The 25592-nt window shown below is 41.5% G+C and overlaps 4 protein-coding genes across 4 annotated transcripts; 2 read left to right on the forward strand and 2 right to left on the reverse strand.

The window, feature by feature from the left end:
• Positions 1–740: 740 nt before the first annotated feature.
• LOC308172083 (excitatory amino acid transporter 1-like) lies at positions 741–3968 on the forward strand (the record flags this gene model as incomplete). Its single annotated transcript, XM_080546994.1, has 9 exons — positions 741–900; positions 1106–1243; positions 1438–1645; positions 1763–1805; positions 1920–2218; positions 2475–2708; positions 3263–3457; positions 3551–3685; positions 3770–3968. The coding sequence occupies 9 exons, from the start codon at positions 741–743 to the stop codon at positions 3966–3968; spliced, it is 1611 nt and encodes a 536-aa protein (XP_080403120.1).
• A 679-nt stretch (positions 3969–4647) lies between these two features.
• admp (anti-dorsalizing morphogenic protein) lies at positions 4648–6536 on the reverse strand (the record flags this gene model as incomplete). The annotated part of the gene is made up of 5 exons (XM_080546995.1): positions 4648–5072; positions 5334–5529; positions 5642–5764; positions 5881–6017; positions 6248–6536. The coding sequence occupies 5 exons, from the start codon at positions 6534–6536 to the stop codon at positions 4648–4650; spliced, it is 1170 nt and encodes a 389-aa protein (XP_080403121.1).
• A 3374-nt stretch (positions 6537–9910) lies between these two features.
• Positions 9911–13453, reverse strand: pnhd (pinhead; the record flags this gene model as incomplete). Its single annotated transcript, XM_080546996.1, has 6 exons — positions 9911–9973; positions 11121–11302; positions 11780–12050; positions 12385–12440; positions 12839–12934; positions 13399–13453. The coding sequence occupies 6 exons, from the start codon at positions 13451–13453 to the stop codon at positions 9911–9913; spliced, it is 723 nt and encodes a 240-aa protein (XP_080403122.1).
• A 2581-nt stretch (positions 13454–16034) lies between these two features.
• On the forward strand, positions 16035–19074 carry LOC308172086 (serine/threonine-protein kinase NIM1-like; the record flags this gene model as incomplete). The annotated part of the gene is made up of 4 exons (XM_080546997.1): positions 16035–16056; positions 16259–16543; positions 17813–18081; positions 18310–19074. 4 exons carry the CDS (start codon positions 16035–16037, stop codon positions 19072–19074), a joined length of 1341 nt encoding a protein of 446 aa, XP_080403123.1.
• Positions 19075–25592: the final 6518 nt, after the last annotated feature.

Genomic DNA, 25592 nt, shown 5'->3' on the forward strand with positions numbered 1-25592 from the left:
TCAATTTAATAGATTTACCATGACGGTTTTCATATGTTTCAGGTAGTGTTTTTGTGCAGACTGTTGCCATAGTTGTTGCTGTTGTCCCTAATCTGAGGAAGACAACTTTTTGATAAGGCCTACGCCCATATAGAGAAGCGGCAAAACGTATAGATTATTTTATGTCAACATGGCGATCTAATGCACTGTCGAAGGAACAACGGAAAAGACAACTGGAATATTTGTATGTGAGGTAAATTATTATTAGTTCTTAATTTCCATTCTTAACTCGTTGATCTTTTCGTTCGTTGTTTTTCTATGTAAGTGTAGACCACATCATAAATGCATAAACTTTACTAGTAGAACATTGGTACAGAAGATTGTCACTTGTTTTGCCCAACATTACCGTATGTTTTGTTTGTTTGTTTATTTGTCTGTAAACTGGAACTTTTGTTATTCTTCATTTACAGAATTGAACGTCTAACTGCACTCTTCAATTGATTGTTGAGAATGCTTTCAAATATGACAACATTCTAAGGCACAGATGTATAACTAACATGAATGTGTATATAGCATTGTCAAGACATTTGGCTCCTCAAAGAAACATACATTTTCATGTTCTATTGAAAATATAGATAATATACACAACCCAGTAGTAAATAACAGTATTACGGCTGGATAGTAAGAAATGTAAAACATTGTCAGCTGTTTTTCAGTCACAGGAGCTGATTAAGACTGAGATGCCTCCCAGCTCTAACAGCATGTCAGCTGAGGAGGCTGAGAATGGGGGTGTCCAGCAGTCCCCGAGAGCCACACAAACACTAAGGTCCCCTGGCCACCGGACCCAGAGCTGTGCCTGTGCTGTCACCATTCTCAGGAGGAACGCCTTTGTGCTCCTCACTGTGGCTGCAATGATAACAGGCAAGTGTAATACTCCAAAACTGAGCTCAAACGTATGACCTATAACTGAGCTCACAATTCTCTATTAGTCTTTCTTTGAAACCCCTAGCCCTTCTCTCTTGTAGAAGTCAGCAACTCTTGTAGAAGTCTTGATGATAAGCAGGTCAATACTTGATGGGGGTAGGCTATGACTTTAAAGTGTGTTAATCCTACACGTCTTTTCAAGGGTTCGTGCTGGGCCTCGCTCTGCAGTCCAGTAAGATGACAGCCAGGGATATCAGGTACCTGTCGTTCCCTGGAGAGCTGCTGATGAGGATGCTGCAGACGCTGGTGCTGCCTCTCATCGTGTCTAGTCTAGTCACAGGTAAGGAAGAGATGCTGCCATGGACACTATGAACACTTCTTGCTATATTTCACGGGATCCAAACCATTCCTTTTATTGCGAGCACTATTGTTACCCATTTTTTACAGAAACGAAGATACAACAGTAGTGAAGATATACATATACAGCTTATGTAAGACAAAAGAAAAACAACTTTCCTTCTCGTTGTCCTTCAGGGATCTCCTCTCTGGACAGTAAGGCCTCGGGAAGGATGGGCATGCAGGCCATTGTTTACTACCTGGTGACCACCGTCATAGCTGTCTTCACTGGTATTCTCATAGTAGTCATCCTTCAGCCAGGGAATGGCCCCAGGGATGCCTCAGTGCCCTCTAGTGGCAGCATTCAGGCTGTGCACACTCCGGACGCCTTCATGGACCTTATCAGGTGAAGAACTGTTAGGCTTTTTAAAGCATGTGTTTTGAGTGAAAACGCCCCAAGTCCACCTTGTAGGGTGGTTATTGTCTGTGTCGCTGAACAAAATATGGTCTGTTTGTCTTCTAGAAACATGCTTCCTTCGAATTTGGTAGAGGCCTCTTTCAAACAGGTGAGGTCATCCATCCTTCTGTTTGTCTACTTCAATCTTACAAAGGCATAAGAGCAACTCGAGTGTTACCATGGCAAATAACTTCAACATTGGCCTTTATCTCCACCTGTTAAGTATAAAACACGTTACTCCAAGAGAGTCTACCAGAGGAGCAACACCAGTATTGCAAATCTTACTGAGACCAATGGAACCCTTACAACATCACCTGGCCAAACCAGCAGTATTGAAGACCCTATGTATGAGATGGTGCCCGTAGCAGGCTCCCATGATGGGGTCAATGCCTTGGGCCTCGTGGTCTTCTCCATCAGCTTTGGCCTGGTCTTAGGCAGCATGAAGAAACAAGGCCAACCGCTGAGGGACTTCTTTGACTGCCTAAACAAGGCCATCATGCGCCTGGTCAGCATCATTAGCTGGTGAGTAATACTGTTACGCTAATACGCTCCATTCTATCTCCTAGCCTGCTTAATTCAAGACCGTTCTTATTGTATCCAGTGCAAACTAATGCATGCTCGATGTGACCATCATTCCTTCAGTGTTGACATTTGAAAGGCGAAATGGACACGTTGTTTTAACATCAGCTAGCCATCCAGCTACCTATTTCCCTTTACCTTTCGAGTCTCTCCACTCACCGCTCCGTCTCCTCTCTCATCCGTCTTCTCCCACCCACAGGTATGCTCCGGTGGGAATCCTCTTCCTGATCGCTGGGAAGATGGCGGAGATGAGGGACGTGGGGAAGATGGGTCGCCAGCTGGGCATGTACACTATGTGTGTGATAACGGGCCTGCTCATCCACAGTCTGCTGGTCCTGCCGCTGCTCTACTTCATAGCCACACGCAAGAACCCCTATCTGTTCATAGGTGGGCTCCTCCAGGCCCTCCTCACAGCCCTGGGGACCTCATCCAGGTGAGCTGGACTGTTAGAACACTACTGTGTCAATCCAGACCGGACAGCTACAGCATGCATTGGATTTGATTCGATGGAATATTGCAAATGTGCAAATTCATTGAACAGCATCCAGTACATGTTGGCCACTATCCGCAGGGATTGAATATCTGCTTTACGGCTCGAACACCCCCGCAAGTGTCAAACTCAGCAGCACGTGTGTGTTTCGTGTGTGTTTCCTATCGACGCCCATGTTAATGGGTTAGAGCCAGCCATACAGCACGCCTCAAGCGTGTCTCACGCTGGCTGCCGTGGCACACCATCTAGAGATTAGGACCCTCGTTATTCTTTAAGTCAGAGCTGCAGCAGACACGCAGCCAGTATGGAGGCTGCAAGCGTGAGAGCTGCAGCGGTTCCACCACGCACACACGCTGCGTGTTTCAGCCGTTAGTTGTTGGATATTGCCTGTAATCGAAGACTACACTGGGTCGGTCGTCTCAGTAATAATTGATTAATTGTTGTTGTTGTTGTTGTTGCTATTACAGTGTTATTAATTAGGAATGTATGTCTTGAAGCTCTGCCTCCCTACCTATCACCTTCCGCTGCCTAGAGGAGAACAATGGCATGGACAAGCGTGTGACACGCTTCATGTTGCTTGTAGGTGCCACCATCAACATGGATGGCACGGCGCTCTATGAAGCTGTGGCCGTTGTCTTCATAGCACAGGCCAATAACATGGACCTCAACCTCGGCCAGATCATCACGATTAGGTAAGATGCGGAACCTTCTGTCACTCAAAAACATGATCCTATACAAAAAAACGCCCATGTTCTTCATATTGAAAAAACTATCCCCCCTCCCAGTATCACTGCAACTGCTGCCAGCATCAGTGCTGCAGCTATCCCTCAGGCTGGTCTGGTAACCATGGTGATAGTACTGACCTCTGTTGGACTGCCCACGGAAGACATCACACTGATCATTGCCGTGGACTGGTTCCTGTAAGTATCTTGACCTTATCGTGTGTGTGAGTGTATGTGTGTGTGTGTACCCTCATAAGTCTTTCATATTTCATATTTCCACAGGGACCGTTTGAGGACTTGCACCAACGTGCTAGGGGACTCCATAGGTGTGGGCATAGTGGAGCACCTATCCCGGCACCAGCTCCAGAGCACTGGGACTGCAGAGGGCAACTCAGACCTAGAGGGGAGGGGGAAACCTCCCCAGCACAGACACAACGACAGACCCTTTCACCATCATCACAATACCGAGAGCTCTTTCTGAAACTCGTACAGCAAATGCAGTAGCCTACTGTCATTTCTAATGAGTTTAACTCGTTCAGTGGTCTCTTGTAAAACGGTGTTCATGTTTATTTCTTTGTTTATTTTGTGTTTACTTTAATTGTTTTAAATGTCGTTCTTTTTATTTGCGTAGGCAACGTGATTGTGTGTACTCAAAGTACAATATGCTTGCTTGAGAGCAGGATGAAACATTTATCATCTGTATGTAAATGTATGACAAATTTAAAAAGTGAGTGTAAAGAAAAGCCATGAAGGTCAATTTTCTCAACATTTATTACCTTTAAATAGTTCACTAACAAGAAACATATAATATACACATTTACATCTTTCACAGCATTTAAAATCATGCCCTGTCATATATTATAATTTGTACCTATATACATATATTACAACACCACATTCCTAGTTCTTATAGTTCTTATCACTGAGGGTGAAAGGGTATGGACTAAACTTATGGACACTCCTTTTGTTCTTTGCTGTAAGCCAGTGATGTACACAGCACTCAGAAACACTTACATGAAGGCCTGTCTGCACCCATCCAATTGAAAACCCATCAACCTAATGCTATTTTACATTGGACTAACTTATTCACAGCTGTACGGTCAAACACTGTACTGGGTGTGTACACTGTCGTCGTCGCCCCCCCATATATAAAGACCTTCTCAGTGGCACCCACAGCTCCCTGCCACCATATCATCATACTGCTTCAACACCACATTCTCGTCGTCGTCAAAGTACAACAGGTTTATGGAGAAGAGCTTGTCGGGGACGCAACAGGGCATGTCTATCCCCTTGGTGAGCTTCAGGGCGTTGATGATGGACTGTACGGTGGCGTGGTTGGTCGGCCTCATGTTCTGGCCCAGGGGGAATGGACAGGAGCCCTTGCAGTGGTAGGCGTTGTAACCGCGCGGAGACACGATCCACCCCGACCAGCCGATCTCCTCAAAGTCTACGTAGAGGGGCTGGCGTTGGCAGGACATCCTCTCGCCCTCGTCCTCTCCGTAGTCTAGGGAACGGGCGCTGCGGCGGGTGGCCGCTTTTATGGGGAGCTGGGGCAGGCTGGGGGTTGCTGGGGTATCGTTAGGGTCTGGTTGTGGAAGGAGGTATTGATTAGGAAACATGGCACATGGTACTAAACATGGTACTAACACGGTACTAAACATGGTACTAACATGGTACTAACATGGTACTAAACATGGTACTAACATGGTACTAGTTCAATTGAATAACCCACATGAAGACAAATCGTATGAAGATACGTCGATCTGGTGTCATTAAAAAGGAAAATCTATAGCCTAGTAATTAGTTATACAGTAATAATACATAAGTAATACAGTAAGTGTCTTACCTTTGAGTGTGTTCTCCAGAGAGGCTGAACGGCGGCCATCATCAGTGAAGAGGACCAGCATGGGCTGCTTGCTCTTGTGGTGGTTGCGGCCTGAAGCAAAACGCACCACTTTCGTATCCATCTGGCTTCCTCCCAGGGACGTGACTGTAACCAGCAGTCCCAAGTTGCTACCTTCATCTGACATCCAAGAGCGCACCTTTATAAGAAATGGTACATGCTGGTTAGGAATATACTCAATTATAATGCATACAGATACATTAAGTAAGTCGTAAGGACCGATATAGTATTTGGTTCCTTTGGATACTTACAGCTTGAGTAATAGTGAAAACCTCCCAGCCAGTAGAGTGAACAGGGATCAGACGAGAAGACAGTAGCTTCTTTCCCTCAGTAATGTTCATTTTGGTGCTATCAAGAAGCTGATAGACACTGACCTGTTGGTAGAAATTGTATTTATTATAAACATTGCTTGCTTTGGAAGAGTTGGTGGATTTACATTTCAGTTGGGTATCTGCATGTATTACATGGATTACATGGAAGTATCAATTACCTGACAGAAATGATGTCTGTTGAATGACGTGGAAGCCTGAGGTCGCAACTTGAAGAGATGGAGTTCAGCAGTTAGAACTTTCTCACTTCTGGCAACCGTGGATAAATTGAACAGGAACTCGACTTGTTCACTGTGCACTGGAGAGGAAAAGCAATATATTAGTGGAGAACGAAGCAAACGTTTACATTGGAGTATAGGCCTATACTAAACAACTTGGGTGTGTATGGGTCCGTATATGCAACCTATTTATTTGGAACTTGCACATTGAACAAACAGCCGACAAAAAGACGGAGTGGCAGGTGCCATGAGACTGCAGTCTTAAAAGCAAATCTAATTGAATGTGCAATGCATTAACAATATATCTTACATTTGTCGAAGAAACTGCGAACTGTATTCCCCTCGAGAAGATAAGGATCCTTGGTGACGCCGTCCACATCTGCGACAGTGTTGTACAGATCAAGCATGTACTGCGGTGGTTGCTTGTCGCCTCGAGTGAGAGGAGGATCTTCCATTCCGAAAACCTCCAAGAGTCTTTTAATAGCAGCCGATCTCACTTCTCCAGATTCGTTCTCCAGGGAAAAGTGCTTTTTAAAATAATTATTCAGTGGTGGTGGTGGCCTTGCAGCAGCAATGCCCACTACAGTGGCAATGATCATCGCAACAGGTAACATCTCAGAATGAAGGAGGCGCATTGTTGGTTCCTTTTTGCATCAGTTCCTAAAGCAGTCGGAGCTCTGAGTTAAGAGTGACTGCAAAGCTCTGGAAGCAGGACGTTTTATATCAAATGCTCCAGCATTGGCTAACGGTGTCTCTAAACCAACGGACAACAGCAATAAAAGATGCAATTTAGTCGCAAATGCAAATCAACAATCAGCGAATGTAAAGGGAGGCTAATGGTGGTGTTAGGAAGGTGTGAACTCGATAGTACCCCTCAACGTCTGACAACAAGGGCGCAAATAAACGACTTGTGTCTTCTTTGGAAAATAGTTATTTATAGAAGACATCAATATAAGACATCACCGTGGCCTTATGGAACTTGTTTAGTATTTAATTTGAAGGAAAATGATAAGTACATTTGGAAAGTTCACTGTCGACTGCTCAGCTGAGGAAGTTTACTCACCGTAGGAGGTCAAATGGATCCATTAATTTAGACAAATGGGGATAATGTCTTACAGGAATGACAATGACAACGACAAACACAGAGGGAATACCTCCTATTTGGAGGTGTAGGCCTACACTTCGTTTCCATTTTAATCAGTAACGTCACACCTGGTCAAATACAGCTTCAACTATGTTGGTCCTCAAACCCATTTTGATTTGCAGTTTCAACCAAAGAACACATCTCGTAATATGCATATTCATTAATACAAATTAGGCTTGGTTTTTAATCAAGGAATAGGATAGTTCTTAAAAGATTAATGGTCTTTATTTTTTATTGTCATTAATACAGTACAGGTACCATACAACGAAATTTGGGAGGGGGGGCTCCCCTGGTGCTAGGAAAAAAAACTAAAAACAAGAAGAGAAAAGAGCTGGTTTACATAAATAAAGGCTATGTACACTATCCACTATACTATACTATACAAAAAAAACACTGTGCTGTACTCTATGCTATGCTATAAATATCCTAACATTTCCTATCTCTGAACCTTATGTACCCGAGGGTTGTCATATTGCACATAGTGTTATTGCACATTCATTTAAAGTGTCGCAGTTTGCAGGTTTGATACGTCTAATACGCATTGCACGGATTTTATATCCGTTACGATTGGTCTTATCAAATATTGTAACCCGTCTACACAGTTTGTTACTAAATAACATCACTATTTCAGATGCTAATTGGAACAATTATGTCTCTCGCGTTCAGCATATTGTCGTTTAGACTGCCTACTTTCCCTGCATTTACACATGGGGTTCAGCTACACTATCGGAATTACATTTTGAATATAGAATACCAATTCCAGTTATGTAAATGCGCATAATGTGTATTATGGGTAAGCATTGTCACTGAGTAAGGCCGTTCAAGTTCTAAAGAACATAAGGTCTGGCGACGCACGACGGTGTGCCATTTGGTCAATTGGTGTCTTTGATCATTACGCGCGGCTTTTATTACGCGCGACTTTTAACCAATTGAGATAAATCATATGTTCTCGAGGATTAAGAATTTGGTACTTTGTAGTCACAAATTCACAACTTGGGTGGCAGCAAGCAGTACATTAACTTTAAAGAATCTCAATCCATGCAACATCTTAAACGGAGTTTCAAAAGATTTTCTGACGCATCTTTACAACATGACACTTTACCTCTAAATCATAAATTCTCTTCAAAGAACCAGGGCCACACGTGTAGCCCACATCAAAACACCAATTTTTGTTTTACAAGTATATATAAAAAGGAGGAGCAATCAACCAATACACACATGTGTGCCCTTTCAAAATAATTGTAAAGATAGTATGCCCATCTGGTTGTATTGGTCAATTTGAATGCATCTAATTTCAAGCCAATTTATTTTGGAGGCCTATAGTTAATTTCATTTAGAAGTCACCATCATTTGTATATAAGGAGCCTTATTGCTATTTTGGCACAGATAGCCTACACATTTTTACACGTTTTATTCATATCAGTAATTATGGACATGGGCCATTATGCCTTCTATTATTTAAGATAAATTTTATTTACAAAATTATTTTATACATATATTACATATATTACAATACTTACTTAAGTAAATTGTTACATTGAAAATACATCATTACAATGTTGGTAGGGGAACTGGTGTCCTCTGCAACCATTGAGTTCATGTCTCAAAGAGTTTTGGGGGATGTTAGTCTGTTTAGAATCCAATGGAGGGCGCTATGTTCAGGACTGGCACAGGCAGGAGGTGATGGAAAGAATGGTGCGAATCTGTCCATGCTGGTTGCGGAACATGTGGCTTTCATACTCTTCAGGAACACATGTGTTGGTTGGTCTCTCAGCCCACAAATGACATATTTCTGCATCCGAGGGACTCCTTAAAAACAGAAAAATATGTTTTAACTATGTGCAAAACACTTGGGGGACAAAGCATTGATTTATATCTAAAACACATGTTAATACAATGTTATCATGAACTAATTACAGACTCAGTATAACTACAGTATAACTCTAACAGTATAGAGTTGTATACTGTAGGCCTATTCATCTAACAATTAGATATTATAGCCCAGATATTGCTACAATATGCATGTATACATCCAAATAAAGTGAAAACAATGGAAAATGGAGTGTTGGACTTTCAATTAGTCAAACAAGTCATGTTTAAAGAGTCAATCTGGAATTCAAACAACAGCAAAGCAGTCTCCTCACCACTGTTTTGGTAAACATTAGGCTGGGGCTCGAGAAATAAGCATAGACAGAGCTATGCATGTAAGGACTGACCATACATGAGATCATAATAGTTGTTGAATAATAGTTGTGAAGCTATACAGTGTGTGTTTTACTATATTGTTTACAAACAATGGAGTAAAACAAGCTTATATTGTGGGTTCTGGGGTGTATTCCATAGGCTTCTTTTTTTATAAATCTCAAGACTCTTCTTTGATAAATCTTGCAAATCTTGAGACTTATCAAAATGAAGACTTATCAAAATGATAACTCTTGTGAAATGTATCATAATAAGCCTGGATTTTCCTTTACTGTTGTAAAGCGCTTTGAGTTGCATTTCATGTACGAAAGGCGCTATATAAATAAAGCTTTACTTACTTACTTACTTACTTACTTACTTTAGCAACATTGATGGAATACCTCCCTGATTGGGTAAGACAGTTGAACTAATTTCGTGAGCAATTTACAAGTTATATTATTCAATAATCATTTCATTTAAAAGTCTAGAAATCGATGTACCAATCCCACGTGGCCCCTTTAAACTACAACCAAACTTTATGTTGCCTTGTGTCCCCAGGTGTTAGAGTTAACAGGCAGTTGTTATCCAAGTAATGGATAGAGGACTAGGGTGCTACTGGGGTAACAGCAACAGCTGATGTGTTCATGCTTACCTAAGAAGGCATCGGTTTCCTGTGGTGCAGCCTCCCAAACATCTGCCCACATCTATTTCCTGTGGAAAATTAGCAACACAGAGACAAGGCAATCAGCTCACCAGGCATCAGGCTGCAAATATTGGCCTGGCCGCTCAGGGGGACGGAGGCTCTAGGGGGATCTAAGTACTTAGCATGTTAAGTGCTTTGATTTGACACCTGCAGTGACCATTTGTGTTTGCTCTCCTCACACCTTCATTGAAAGGGATGGCAGACAGTTTAGATTAAAGAAACATACTTTTGTTTCTTTAATCTAATTGATTTCCGTCATACATTCACAGTACTGCTTAAAACTTCATAAAATAAGTACTAATGTAGAGAGTTAGGTGAAACCCTTCATCAGGTTATCTAATGTGTTCTTCTAAGTAATGCTTCTCCTTATGGGAAATACAAAAACTAACTATGAGGAAGTTATAGTTTTTGTTTCTTCTATGCAGAAAATGTGAAGAAACACCTCTATAGATATCTCAAAGCCAAGGTGATACACATATTCCGACACACAGGAAGATGTTCAGTGTCTTTTTGGTAGGATGAATTTGGGTTATCTGGGACATTTGGTAATGTGGGACACCTAAGCTCCAGTGTGTTTATTTCCTGTTCTAACTAAATCTACGATGACATTTTTGTCACATGACATCCATGCTAAACCTATTAGTACAAGTCCTGTTGACAATTTGTTAGAACACATTGGAGGTTATGTGTCCCACATTACCCAATGTCACAGATTATCCGAATTCATCGTACCACAAAGACACTGAACATCTTCCTGTGTGTTGGAATATGTGTATAAAGAGAACACTACAAAGCAGATAACCCAGACATCCTGAAGACGTTCACACCTCCAGTACATCTGCATGTGCGGTGCCAAACACCGGGGAGTGGATTGGATGTTCGGGGGGGAAATGGATCAAGCTTTGACTTCCACATAGGTCTGACAAATAGAGATGCCTCATTACTGAGTCTGACACCCAGCTAGAATCACTAATTTCCTCTGTACTCGATTACCAGAATAGATGGGTGTCAAGGGATGTGAATATACAATCAAAATGGTAAAGTCAATTAGACCCAGGAATGCCTTTTTAAAAATGTTTAGACAACTTAGTAATTATTGTCTCGATGAAAATTATGCTCTATAGTAGACATCTGAGTCATATGAGTGTAACTCACCTTCAGTTTCTCCTCTTTGACTCCATCAGCATCGTAGACCCTTTCATAATAATACTCAAAAAATGGAACCCTGTAGCAGCTCTCCTTCAGCTCACAGGCCTCCACCGTCTGGACCAAGTCCACTTTGTTAGGAGTCTCTACCAGGGCTGAGTCAAACTTAGTGGGGACGCAGGAAAATCCGTCTGGGAATGAAAAATAGGAAATGTTATTATAATGTGTCTTTTCAAAAGTAACATACTGATGACACTGTGTCATAATCAACTCTTGCATGTGTTCAGTCTTGATAGACTACTACCCTACTACTCTGTGTGCTTTGTAAATGTGTTATTTGTAAAAAAATAAATAAATAATAATAATAATAATAATAATAGGCCTAATAATAAAATAAAAACAGAAGAATGTGAAGACTATGCTAGTGTTATTGACCTTCATCAATGTAAAAGTGCAATGAAGGATGAGTGTGGTTGCAGAGTGATACAATTGAATTATATTTTTTTGTTGTGATGGCTTGATAGGCTTTTTGATTGTGAGAATGGGTGCAGAATTGTTGGGCCTATTAGATTGGTGCTAAAACATTGAAAAAAATACAATAATAATCTCAATGTATCTGGCCAGGCTCATTCTCGTTGTATAATATTCGTAGAGTAAGGCCTACACACCCGGAGAGCCCTTTGCGGCCGAACATCCTCCAGCGTCGATAACGGTCTCATACGGGGTTTCAAAGAAGTAGGTCTTCAGCGCGGGGACACGCACACATTGCGTCAGTGTCGTTTCGCAGTGGCAGTCCACGATGACCTCCACCTCCCGCGGACCCTCGAATAACAACACCCGGTCCACGCGCACTCCGGTCGGCTCACAGACCTGGGTCACTCCGCAGGACGGGATGGCACTCGCTGTACTGTCTGGAGACGCAGGTTCGCGCAGCCTCACCTTTTGTAGGGGGAATAGTGTTGTCAGATAAAACATGTCAGGACAAGTTTCTAGACTGTTGGTTTTCAGTAGGGTTAGTTAGTCATAATATCATAATAATTATATTATAATGAGTATGATAATAATATTTGATAGCCACAAGTCAGTGATCACTATTGTAGAATAGACTTCGATATAGATGACATATTATGCTGTTATTTTTCTTGTTTATGAAATATATATTTTTTAGTTGGCCTACGTTTTCTTTCCTCCCTATCTACGCCCTTAGTTAGAGCGTTAAGTTAGAGCTCTCTCTTGTGGTGGTTTGGGGAACTACATTGACCCACACACTTACTTTTTTGCTCCTGAGGTATTCCAGCATTGATGAGTGTTTGGAGTATTCCTGCAGCCCTGCAGAGTCAAGTGAAGTCTTGGGTGCACCCCCACAGTGTGACCTGCACCGTCCCACGTCCACACTTATAGGGCTGCCTGAAATGTCTGAGGATAAAATGTAAATAATGATTTCATATGAAATAATAGTATCATACATTTAATGTCATTCATAAGACCACCGTGGAGACCATAAGTGTCTCCACCGTGACACTTATCTTGGAAAATGATACATTAAAATAGGTAGTATAAATAGATTAGACCTTTGTGCCGTACTATTATTCTAGTGCCAAATTTAGATAAGCCTATGGCAATTATGATAACACAATGACGTTGAATAGGGAATAAAAGTGAATTGGATTGAATCAGAAAAGCATATCAAAGTCATGATAATACTTCAACGTTGACAGATCCTTTACCTTGACCAATGTAAACAAAATGGCTCTGTCGTTTGCAGCAGGCCCTCTGTGTGAACAGGTTTCTGTGCTCCACATGTTTGTTCAACACTGCGGCCACTGGAAGACAGAAACACAAACACACACACATCAATACCCTAATCCACAAGGTGACAGAAGCAGTGGATAATCTGCCAAAGCACTGATCCCTTATCAAAGTCCCCTTACTAAAACATAACATCATTCTTGGTCACATTGCATCCCAAAATACAGCATTTTGAAGAGACCTATGTTTACAAATAACACATATGCATTAAGATGGTTGTTTGAATTGGTAAACAACTTTGATCTCCCTCTTAAAAACACATCACAAACATGTGATTTCGAATAAAGTAAATTACAAAAAGCAATATCAATATTAGCTAGCTACACATCACATCGTAACTGTTGTCCCCAGTTTAGCACCCTTTTTTACTTCCTGTTATCCTGCATTATCAAAGGGGATTATATCCCACCAGTCAGTCAATAACCATGACTGTACGTTAGTGAGCTAGGGGAAATAGAGAAAGACAACCACTACTTACAGGCTTGATGGAGGGTCCACAGAATGAGTAGTAGGGAAGGCTGCAGTATATCCATGGCAAATACTCCTAGTCACAGAACAGCTGCCAGAACCCGAGTGTCCCTCTGCTCTCAGCCCCCTCTGATATTTATATGGGATCACTTTGGTCACACAAGTCACTGGGGAACAAGGCTCCCAAGTGGTTCAGAAGTTAAAAAGGGAGAACTAATCAAATTTCCATGCTGAATGCCCCTGTGGGGCTGGAGTTTTAGGCGGGGGTCACATCAAAGGCAATCTCCAAAGTATCAAGTTTTCACCTCAGCTTGTTTCTGCTAGGGGATCCCAGTGGTTAGTGTGTTTGACCAGAGCCCATCCTCGTCTTAATGAAGTGCTTAAGTAGGCTTGAGCCATTAAGCTGCTCTCATTCAAAGGCATTAATCATCTTTTATCTCAGGGGGGGGTGAGGTGTTTAGCACCTCAACTTAAAACAAAACCTGTCCCCACATAAACAGGATCAGCATGGGGGCGGAACCCCCTCCCTGAGGGGACCAGCACCTCTGTGTCTATTCAACACGCCACCAAATGGTCAGGCTGAGGCCTCTCAGGACAGCCCTCCGAATCCCGTAGCTTCTATTTTCTTGACACAGAGGGAAAGAGTCGAATGTTTAATAAACCCTATTAGAGTATTTGTATATCAGGGAGGGTTATAGATCTGAAGTTGAAGTTGAAGATTCCAATTTGATTCAAGACAGATTAAGAGGTGGATTCCAAATCAAAATACCCCTTATAGGTGCCAAATGCCAAACGCTAACAGATGTTCAGTCAATGTGGGCCAACAGATGCATTCTCTTTCACAATGCTCAAGGAGAAGAACAGAACGAGTCTTTGTTTAATACAGTATAACATGGTGTGTATCGTGTTGATCCCCTGATTGGTGTTAATCCCATTAATCTGTATGATAAATGATCCTTTGATGTCTTGTCTTCATCCTCCCACTTTCACCTGGCCCCATTGGCTCCACCAGTCAGATAGCTGATTAGGGTGTTACACCTCAGCTCTCAGACTCCTTGATTAGGCCGATACCCAGCCACAGTTTCAATTGGAGGTCTCCTTCATCAAGTGATAGCAAATGCTTCAAAAAAGGTTTTGTGCTTAATCAAAAAAAAAATCTGTTTTAATTTCTACCCAATTACTCTTCATTGACAGTGTCTTCAATTTTGATTATGAGTTGATGAAATTGTAACAGTTGAATATATAATAAACAGCATCGTCACTGTTTTGACTCTGACTCATGTCTCCAAATTCTCCTGAAAGAACATTCAAAGATCTAAGGATTTTTCCAGACCCCATGCATGGTGTGTGTCTCAAATCAACATGTTTTCCATGATAATAGCCTGAAGCCTCTACTACTGCCAGGCTGTTCTCTTAATGCAGAATTTGGATTGAAATGGGGATTTCAAAGTCAAATGAATATAAAGGATCAAACTGAAATGAATGAAAACAACACTGAGCTTCTACCTCAAAAAGCAAGCAGTTCTAATGCTTAGTCGTCTGCAGACACAGTAATACATATCGCTAAGTGTAATACATATCTCTAAGTGTATGTTAAAAGAACATAGTTCTGCACCTTTACTGTGGAAATGATCTTGAATTTACAAGCAAGACATCGCTCTCTTTTCCTGTCATCAAGTACTCCCTCCCAAAATGTAGATTCTCCTTTTTAGTTCACGTTCATGGCCCAAACATCTGGTCTGTACTGTACTGTGTGTCACTGCAAAATGTGTTATTGTTACGCTTCACAGTTGAAATCCTACCTCTTCATCCTCTTTATCCGTGCAAGAAACAGATTATGGTGCTTCCCCATAAAAAAGAAGCCAAGCCTCACTCCATCCATGCTATTGCCATTGCAGTTTAGATTAAATCTGCGTTGTAGTATTGAATTATAAAGTAGGCGTGTCTGGGCCGATGTAACCCTGCACGTGTGTACTCTTGAGTCAGATTATCTCTGAGCCAGCAGCAGTATGAATCCCAGCTCATCTTCATGCTGAGCGCTTGATAACTCCTAAACCAGGCCTAGGTGGGCGGGTTCATACAGCTCAGCTTTTATATCACTATTTGCATTTCTGGTTAGATTAGATTAGCTAAACTGCATTTTGGAGAACTGTTGAATGATACACATGGACAACACACAATTCTAATCTCTGTTCCCTCACATAAGTATCAACAGGTCTGTTTGGGTGGGAGGGAGGAGTCCCTCACAGGGATTACAGAGGATGAAACAGTGCGCTGGCTGCTGGCTCACGACACTCTCACAGGACAGACCAGGAGGAGAGAGGGAGAGGGAGGGAGAGGAGGACAGAGAGACGGAGAGTGTTTCCTGCTTTACAGGAGAGGCTGTGTGGCCGTCACAACTCTCCTCAGAAGACAGTGGTCAAAGACGATTCACATCCAACAGGAGCAGTTTATTTACAGAGAAATAACACTTCATGAATGGATCAGCTTCAGACATTATGTTTTTTGATGAATCCGGGTGTAGGGCCACTTGTTTCAGTCAACCTCTATGGGAAGTACTTCTCTCCTGTCTCATAGCGACTGATTATCAAACTGCCATAGGCTACAAGGATTTCTGTGTGTCCAGGGAAGCAAACCCAGATCATCATGTCTGAACAACAAGAACAGCGTAAAAACGTTGAGGAATAACAAGACAGAGAAAGGATGTACTATGTGAGTACCGGTACTTTTACATCATGGCACTATTTCCCAATTTGTGGTATTGGACTGTATTTTAGTGTATTTTATGTTTTATAATGTTCTCTCCTTGCTTCCTTCCTTCCTTCCTTCCTCCCTTCCTTTCCTCCCTTCCTCCCTCCCTGTGATCTTAGTGACTAAGGCCTGCAATGGAGAGGTGTTCTATTTGACGTCCTTGAAAGAGGGGGAGAATGGGAAGACGGAGAAGAACAAGGAGAACATGCTGAAGTCGTCCATGGCTGAGGAGGAGCAGAAGCAACGTACAGTGTTTGAGAAAGCCGTCTATGACCTGTCTCACTCTGAGAAGAGGATAACTGACTTGATGTTGGAGCGGCGGGTGGCCTTCTATGAGCTCCGAGGGGAGATAGGCTCCGGAAACTTCTCCCAGGTCAGGCTGGGTGTTCATGACCTGACAAAAGGTGAGACGGAGCCCTATACTTAGATAGATTGTTGACATGGATCATAATCCGTTATGTGCCCTCAAGGTAACATGGTGTCATTGAATTGAACCATTGTGACTCTGACTGTGATAAGGTTCATTTTACATGACATAGTTAGCCCTCTACTTTATCTAGTTGTTTCTGTCATGTGTTTATTGAATAGAAACACTGTGACCGACTCGGTTTCTCATGACCATCCAGTTTATGGCACCCCTGACTGTGTCCTAGAGTAGAAGAATACATTTTAATATGGCGTTATTGCTTTATTACTTTACTACTTTACTACTGTACAACTCCTCCTCCGGCTGGCTCGAGTGGGATGATCAGAGTCAGGCTGGAGGATGTTAAATCCTAAGGTTTCCTCTAGCCTGTGTTGTCCTGTTTTTGCCTGTTTTTGCATTTGTATTGTACTTGTTTTGTTCATATATATGTGAAAAAAGCATAAATGCACCTTCTGTAATGCCAAACCTATATGTGTCAAGCATAATGGCAATAAACGTTATCTGAATCTGAATCTGAATCAGTCTATTAGGTCTATCATTATTTTGTATTGTTGTCACTTTATTTAGTTGTTGTTCTTTTTGGTCTGAGCTGATGTAACTATCTATCTATCTATCTATCTATCTATCTATCTATCTATCTATCTATCTATCTACTAGCAGGTACCTTACCTAACTTAACATTCAATGCTTAGGAGTCTATTCTCACGCGGACTCTTCTCATGAAGTGGGGGCTCCAGAAGTATGGGGCGGCTGTGGCTCAGGAGGTAGAGCCGGCGTCTAATGATCGCAAGGTTGGCAGTTCGGCGGTTCAATCCCGGCTGGCCACATGTCGAGGTGTCCTTGGGCAAGACACTGAAACCCCAAATTGCTACCAATGAGCGGGCCGGCGCCTTGCATGGTAGCTTCTATATAAGTGCAGTCCGTGAATTAAATGACAGCATCCCACCTTGCCTCTTGCAAGACTGGAGGAGCTCAAAATAGGTTAATCCAGATGTCGGAAGACAATCCATCTAGACTAGAGACTCGTTAATCCTAGCAGATTTGAGACTTGCACGTGTAGCTTGTGTACTGCATGTTTAAGCATACTAATAAACACAGAAAGATAGAGAACAGGGAGAGAGAAAGAGCGAGAGAAAGAGCATAGAGAACGATCTTAGGGAATCACGTTTACCATCTTGATACTGTGTTTCTCACTCTCTCTCTCTCTGTCCCTTCCCGTCTCTCCCGGTCATATTGTGACGCCCAGAGAGAGTGGCGGTCAAAATCCTGGATAAGGACCGTCTGGACAAGAAGTCGCACGTGCTGTTTGCCTCAGAGATCTCCTGCATGGAGAGACTGGCCCACCCTAACATAGTGTGCCTGTATGAGGTGGTGGAGACCCTTAAGCACCTGTACCTGGTGATGGAGTACGCCAGCGGAGGAGAGCTGTTCTCACGTATCTGCAACACGGGGCGCCTGTCCGACCAGGAGAGCAAGTTCGTCTTCGCCCAAATCCTATCAGCAGTCAAACATATGGTCAGTTAAGAACGCTAATAACATTTTGGCGATAATACTATCTATTATTGGGTCTTAGCATACTATTGGTACAATTGATAAATATTGTTATTTTGTACTTGTGCTGTGCAAACTGTTTCCTCATTCAACTTAACTATTAACACTGACCCACATCCCCACTCCTTCCATTTAATGTCTGCGATGAATAATGTTTCAATATATTTCCTTCCTCTCTTGTTTCGTTTTCAGCACGATAACAATATCGTCCATAGGGACCTGAAGGCAGAGAATATCTTTTACACGCCCGCTTACTGCATCAAAGTGGGTGACTTTGGTTTCAGCACCGTCATCAGCACTCCTACCCAGGTCCTTACCACCTTCTGTGGCTCCCCGCCCTACGCTGCCCCAGAGCTCTTCAAGGATCAGGGTTACGTGGGCCGGTATGTCGACTTCTGGGCCCTGGGCGTCCTGCTCTACTTCCTGGTGACCGCCACCCTGCCCTTCAACGGTTCCAGCCATAGCAAGCTCAGGGGCTGCATCGTACAGGGGTCCTACAGCATCCCGGCCTACGTGCCCGAGCCCTGCCAGCAGGTCATCAAGGGCATCCTGAAGGCACAGCCCGTCGACCGCCTCAGTGTGACTCGGATTATGGCCAGCGCGTGGCTGAAGGGGATGGACTACCCCCAGGACTACCCCCCCACTGCACGCCTCACCGCTGCCCAGCTGGCAGAGCCCAGCCGGATCCTCGGCCCTGACGAGCTGGATGTCAAGGCAGCGCTGGAGGACCTGGGCATCAGCGAGGCCCATCTGAAGGACGGCGGCTGCCCGGACATGAGGAGCCCAGTCACGGGGGCCTACCGGATCCTGATGCACCGCATCCACAAGAGCAAGACGGTGGAGGCAGGGAAATACAGCACCGTCTGTCACAGAGAGTTCCAGAACAAGAGGAATTGGTGTGAGAATACATTAGCCATGGTGAAACATGGCCCATCTGCCGTGTGTGTCATCATGTAGATTGACAAGTTGTTCAGATTGACCCACCTACATACAGTATCAAGCATGTTCAGATTGACCCACCTACATACAGTATCAAGGCTGTCTGACTGGATAGGCTATGCAGGGGTATTCAGAAGCAGGTTGTATTGTATGTCATGAAGTAACAGGCACTTTTATTCAAAATGTGTTACAAGTACAAAAGGTATTTCTGTGAAAGAGGAGACTCAATAGGATACACACAAGGACATTACAAACAATTTTTGCAAGAACTGCCTTAATGAAGGATGTTTTTATATTTGGAGTTGTGATTTTATCTACTGGTTTACTGGTCTACTGGTTTATCTACATTCTTGATTTGATCTGATATTTGATATGTCATTTATGTTTTTGAGATTTCTATAACACTCATGTTTTTCACTGAAATTATATTGTTATCACATTAAAGAAAAATGTAGTTTGAAAAAAAAAAAGTGTTTGCTTGAAAAATTACGAGTGCATCAGAAATGGGTATATTAACATGAACATTCCACTAGCATCCAGCAGGGGGCCTTTCATACAGGGAGATCCAAACTCACCACCAAATTCTCTGTCAAATCTCTCCTGACCCAGGATGTGTCTTAATCCCTGCATCTAAATTGTGCTCAAGAAACCAATGGAGTGTTAATAATACGGGAAATAAGTGACATAAATTACCAAAATATGTTTCACTGATTCATCACAGATTTTTGGGGGGATTTTTTTAGGTAGGCCTACTCAAACTTCAATCAGAGTTTATTGTAATAGTATGTAAATACTATATCATACATATATATTTCTAAATATTAATTTAGTCTGACACATGTTAAACAAAGACTTTGTTAGTGAGTAATAAAACAAGGTGACTTTTAGTCATTGGGTATCAACTGATGTCGGAACTGAAGAAGAGAACACATTACACCTGATGAAGGACATCATTACACCTGTTTTAAAATTGCTGCACTGGTAAGTTGTAGAATCTTTTCAACACGCTTTTCAATCAATCAATCAATCAATCAATCAATCAATCAAACTTTATTTATACAGCACAAGTCATGTATTAAACACAACTCCAAGTGCTGAACAATAGTAAATAAACCACAATACAATAAAACAAGAGGTATAGGAGATAAGAAATATAGACATAGTAATACAACCAGGAATAAAACAAAGAACAAAAAACAAAACAAAAAATTAGGAGATAAGAAATAGAGGTAAAAGTGCAAGTTGACAAAGACACTAGGTAAAGGCCAGGCTAAAAACGTGTGTTTTAAACGTTCTTTTAAAAAAATATCCACACTCTCTGCCACCCTCAAGTCCTCCTTATCTCAACTTGCACTTTTACTCCTATTTCTTACCTCCTATTTCTTGTTTTATTCCTGGTTTTATTGTGTTGTATTTTTATCTATTTCCTAACTCCTAGCTCTTGTTTTATTGTGTTGTGTTTTATTTACTATTGTTTTTATGTTCAGCACTTGGAGCTGCATTCAATGTATGGCTTGTGCTATATAAATAAAGTTTGATTGATTGATTGATTGATTGATTTTGATTGACTTGACTAAAACACTGTCTGAATTTTCCTTGGCATCCCTTCTGTTTGCTGTTATCTATCTCAAGCGTGGATGTTGTTTCAGTAGATTCAATAGATTCAATGTAGATTACAGCCGTATCTATCTTCTAGTCAAATGCACGACTCGCTCACTCAGCCTATCGTTCCACGGCTTGCTGCTTAACAGTGTCGAATTGCTGCACTAGGGGTAGTGATGGCCTAGTGGATAGTGAGTTGTGCTGGTGACCAGAAAGTCATAAATTCAAATCCCTGGATTTGACCAGGGAACACCACCACTAGCGTGCCCTTGAGTAAGGCCCTTAGCCCTAAGTGACTCCAGGGAGACTGTACCTATAAAATTGCTTTGGATAAAAGCGTCTGCTAAATGGTTAAAATGTAACAAATAAAATGCTGCCCTGTAGACTGGCCAACCACCTGATAATGCCCCTGCGTGTTAGAGCAGACATAATAGAAGGCATTCTTTAGGGCTGTCTTTGATTACAACTTTTCCAGCTGTAACCTGATTCCTTCCCCTGTGAAGATGGGGAATTCCTATCTGTGAAAGTCACCATCAGCAATTAGCAATGGCCATTAATATTAATGCTGTTATGTTGTGGTGTGTTGTTTTGTGGTACAATTGCATATTGTAAGGTGCCAGTTTAGCTGTCAGTGCAGCCTTGCGGCTAATTTGGCACCATACACAGACACAATTAAGTTCTTTCCTGAGTGCACCAGTTACAAATCTGTCCCACTTTTCACAGCTGACTGGCCTACTTTTGAAACTCAATTTAATGACAACCATTACACGAACAGGTAACAGCAACAGTATTTTCCACTGTTGGTAAAACATTTTTTTTTTTGCTTTTCCTTTCCAACAAATTAATCATTAAATTGATATTCCTTTCCAATCAAATCATTATGATGCCTTTAACCTATATTGTTGCTAATTATTTACAATGTTTATTTTCCCTTATCACATAATGTCAATACCCCAAAACCGACCTACCTTCTGTACACAATGACCACATTTAACTTCCGTGAAGGGCATAAACAAGACAAATGGGAAGGATATTAGCACCTCACATCAACACCGAAGCTGCACCACACTAGTAGAGTCGTGACTCTACTATTTCTGGGCTTTGCAAGTTCAGGAGTCTTTGAGGCACCAATGACTAGAAGTGATAAATCTTACTGACAGCCAGGTTCAAAGATATGACACCCAGTGAGATTGTATCACACGCTGCATGTCTCAGCTTCTATCATGCTCCGTTGGGGATGTGAAAGTACCCATGGTACCCAAGGTGAAAAAAAGTATTGGATTTTAAACAACTCTAGTTACAAAATATGGGCTCGAAAACATAGTATGTGAATGAACATGTACTGTACAATGGTGAGAAAATCTAGTGTGGTATCTTTTAGATAGGGCTGTACTGCCGGTGGTTCATTTGCTTCATACATATTTTGTGGGACACACAAATCACTCTCAATACAGTTTTGTTATGTTCAGAGACTAATGCAGTGTCAGTTTTTGTATAAATCCCATTTAAATCTTTGACCGTGATTAAGGCTGAATACTGATTAAGCCTTACTTGAAAGATTTGCATGTATCCTTCTGTTCCAAATTCCGGCCCTTATCACATGACTTGGTATTGCTATGGATAAGTCTCTTTGTTGTGCAAAGTTATATTATCTACAAACCCTTCAAAGGGTTATGCAATAAGAAAAGTTATACATCAATTTTATTTGTACAGTATTACCCTGACCTGTGGTAACCAAACATATAAAGACCCATTGTTCGTCAAAAGTGAAAGTGTAGAGACTATGACACTGTCATAAATTGCGTGGCTCCTGTAAGAAATATACTACTAGTCATAAAAACGTCTGATTAACCTTTATATGACTAAATAATTAAATTATGATTATATAATGATTGGAGCACTTTGAGCTGCAACGTTTGTAGGAAAAGCGCTATACAAATAAAAAGTGATCATTATTATTAATATTATTATTATTATGATATAATCAAGTTAATAAAATAAAATAATAATATGTGTGCCAATGTGTTAACCCTAACCCAGAAAGGACTTTGTTTTGTCTTGTTTTTGTCTCATAGTTGACATTAACCTCAAACACTGCAGAGAAAGGGTGTAAGCAAGTTTATTCATCATTGTTGGTGAAATGTTGAATGTGTATTTTTTTTTGCGTGGGGGGGGGGGTTGTGGGGTGGATTTTACAAAAATAACAACTAGGCCTATGTAACAAAACCATTCAAAGACAAAACAGACAAGACAAGTTGCTGGCACTGAATTAACTTTGCTACAGTAGATCCATTCATAACCTGGAGTGACGAGTCGTATACTGTCATCAATATTTGTTTTATAATGTTTTTATAACAAAAAAGCTTTAACTACTGCACAGTAAAGAGTTGAAGGCATCTGGAACTTTCCCAGTAGGATGAATTCAGGCAATCTGGGACATTGGGTAATGTGGGACACCTAAACTCCAGTGTGTTTATTTCCTGTTCTAACAAAATCTAGTCAAAATCAGTCTCATGAAATCCATGCTAAACCTATAGACATCACAATGCTAGAAGAATGAATTAATGTATTTACAGTAAAGAAGCTGTGAGGATTAAGAGGGACATGTGTGGATGGCTCACTAAGTCCTGTTGACTAGATTTTGTTAGAACAAGAAATAAACACCTGGTATCCCCAAAAATTAAAGATTTCCACCTTCATCAAAATTCCCAGTGACAAGATAAAATCCATATTGATACAGAATAAGACCCCTCATTCCAGGGGATGAATGGATGTACTGTAGCATAGAAGATCCCCAGGGTAGAGCTCTTGCCATCAGCCTCTCCTTGATTTTCTGTTGGTCTGTAAAAGAAAGAAATCTGTTCAAGTATGATGTTCTTGATTTTGTTTTCCATTAAAACTATTACGGGAGAAGTTCTCTTTCATGGTCAATCACCTTTTTGATTTTCTTGAAATCAACCTGTTGCATCAGGTCCGTAACCCACTTTTCCTTCGGATTAGCACAGAACAAGCGTCCTGTCCTCATGCTGAACCTAATGAGGAAGTGATGGAAAAGGAAAGTTAGACCAACACCTAGAACACAATGACTAATGTAATGAGTAAACTTATGAACCTCCACTGTGTATAGTCAGTGTGGGGAGTTGGATGGCAATGGAATGGAATGAGGAATGGTATTAAACACACGTTTGATACCATTCCCTATTCCATTTCATGGTTTACAATGAGCCCGTCCTCCCATTTCTATCTCCACCAGTCTCCACTGCAGCAAGGACCAAGGTGTATCCCTCTTGTGTGTATTCACTGGACTTACACTATTGCAGGGATGTTGCATCCTCCATCTGTCTCCTGCCTCCTGTAGCTCTTCACCATCTTCTTGTGGCTATTCCTGACCCCTCTGGCATATCTCATACAGCAGTCCTCATAGGACCCTTAGGGACAGTTAGATTTCAATATCCCTATCTTAGTCACACAGTGATTATCAGAATCTCTCAACAAAACTGAAAAACAGCATGTTTCTGACCTATACTGGGTACATGCAGTAATCATAAAAAAAGCAATAAAAAGCAAATCAATCATTTTTTCATGCCATCAAGTACAACCAATGCTATCATGTCCAAACAAAGGTGCAGTAGGAGACTTCGATCACCGATCGTATATAGCTTTCTCTGTATAATACTACTTTTGGGACAATCAATCTATGACCGGTGGATTGAAATGTATTTATACTGGCTTACCTTGTGCCAGGGTGAGATAGAGGCAGGTTAGGATGAGGAGGAAGAACAGTGCACTGAACCGCATGGCTGGATCTGTCGTTGTGGTTCTGCAAAGTAGTAAAGGACTGAATCAAATTGTGTACACACCATAAACCTTATCAATCTGTGCCAGTTTAACACCAATACTCCTACGCTGTAGTCACAAACCTTGAACCTTGTACAATGTCTATCAAAAACCCTCTCACTGGGGGAAAATTTGCTTTATGTGTCCCAATACTAGTATTGATATTTACCTCATTAAATACTACCTCAAGAATACTAATACTAAAACATTAGTGTTCTAATATTTCTAGACATTTCCCAATAGGTGTTATTTTGATTGCCCTTCAAATAGAGTAAACTTAATGCTTTTTCAGTTCAGTTATACAGGAAATCCATCGTAATTGTTACAGCCTTTTCTAAATTCATAATATTCCACTAGGCACTAAATATGTGCACGTTGAAAGATACATTTAAACTGAACCACTGATGTGTTTCCCTGATAACACTAAGCTGTAAAACATGCTATAACATTCAACATGTCCTAAAAAGAATGCAACAATATTTGCATGTGCAAATGTGTTAAATGTGTTCAGGGTATCATCATAAAGTTCAGTTTCAAACAGCTATCAGGACTACTCACATAATTCTGAAGGAGAATATGATGTATTTATTGTGCAGCTGTGTCCTTGTTTCTGCTACAGTGTGCAGGGGAGGCACTCTTATAGGGCTCTGCCTGTGATCACGTTACCTGAATACGCCCACCACACACCTTTGTACTTGAGCAAGTTCTTTTTCAGCTTTTGGGTTTGGCATATCATTACTATGATTCTTGTTCACAGAGTCCCCCCCCCCCCTCACCTAATGCTACAATCAAATATGATATGAAACTATGGTGAAACGATACTAAGAAATAGATTGTGTCCCAATTTGATTCAGCAAATAGTGCTGAGCAGAGCGCATGCACATTGGGGCCAAGGATGTGTTAAGTGGTTAAGTAGTGTGTTGAGGGGTAAGGTCAAGTGCTCAACAACATAGTACTGTATAGATCTGTCTGATCATTTAGACACAGGTTAGTCATTGTGAATACAATTATGGTTTAAATCCCCCACACATTATGTTACTTTTCTTTGAAGCAGAAAAGCCATCTAATGAATTGAAAGTAAAATTGCCCCATTAAAT

This window comes from Nansenia antarctica, assembly GCF_963989245.1.
Source record: "Nansenia antarctica genome assembly, chromosome: 16".
Taxonomy (NCBI): Eukaryota; Metazoa; Chordata; class Actinopteri; order Argentiniformes; family Microstomatidae; genus Nansenia; species Nansenia antarctica.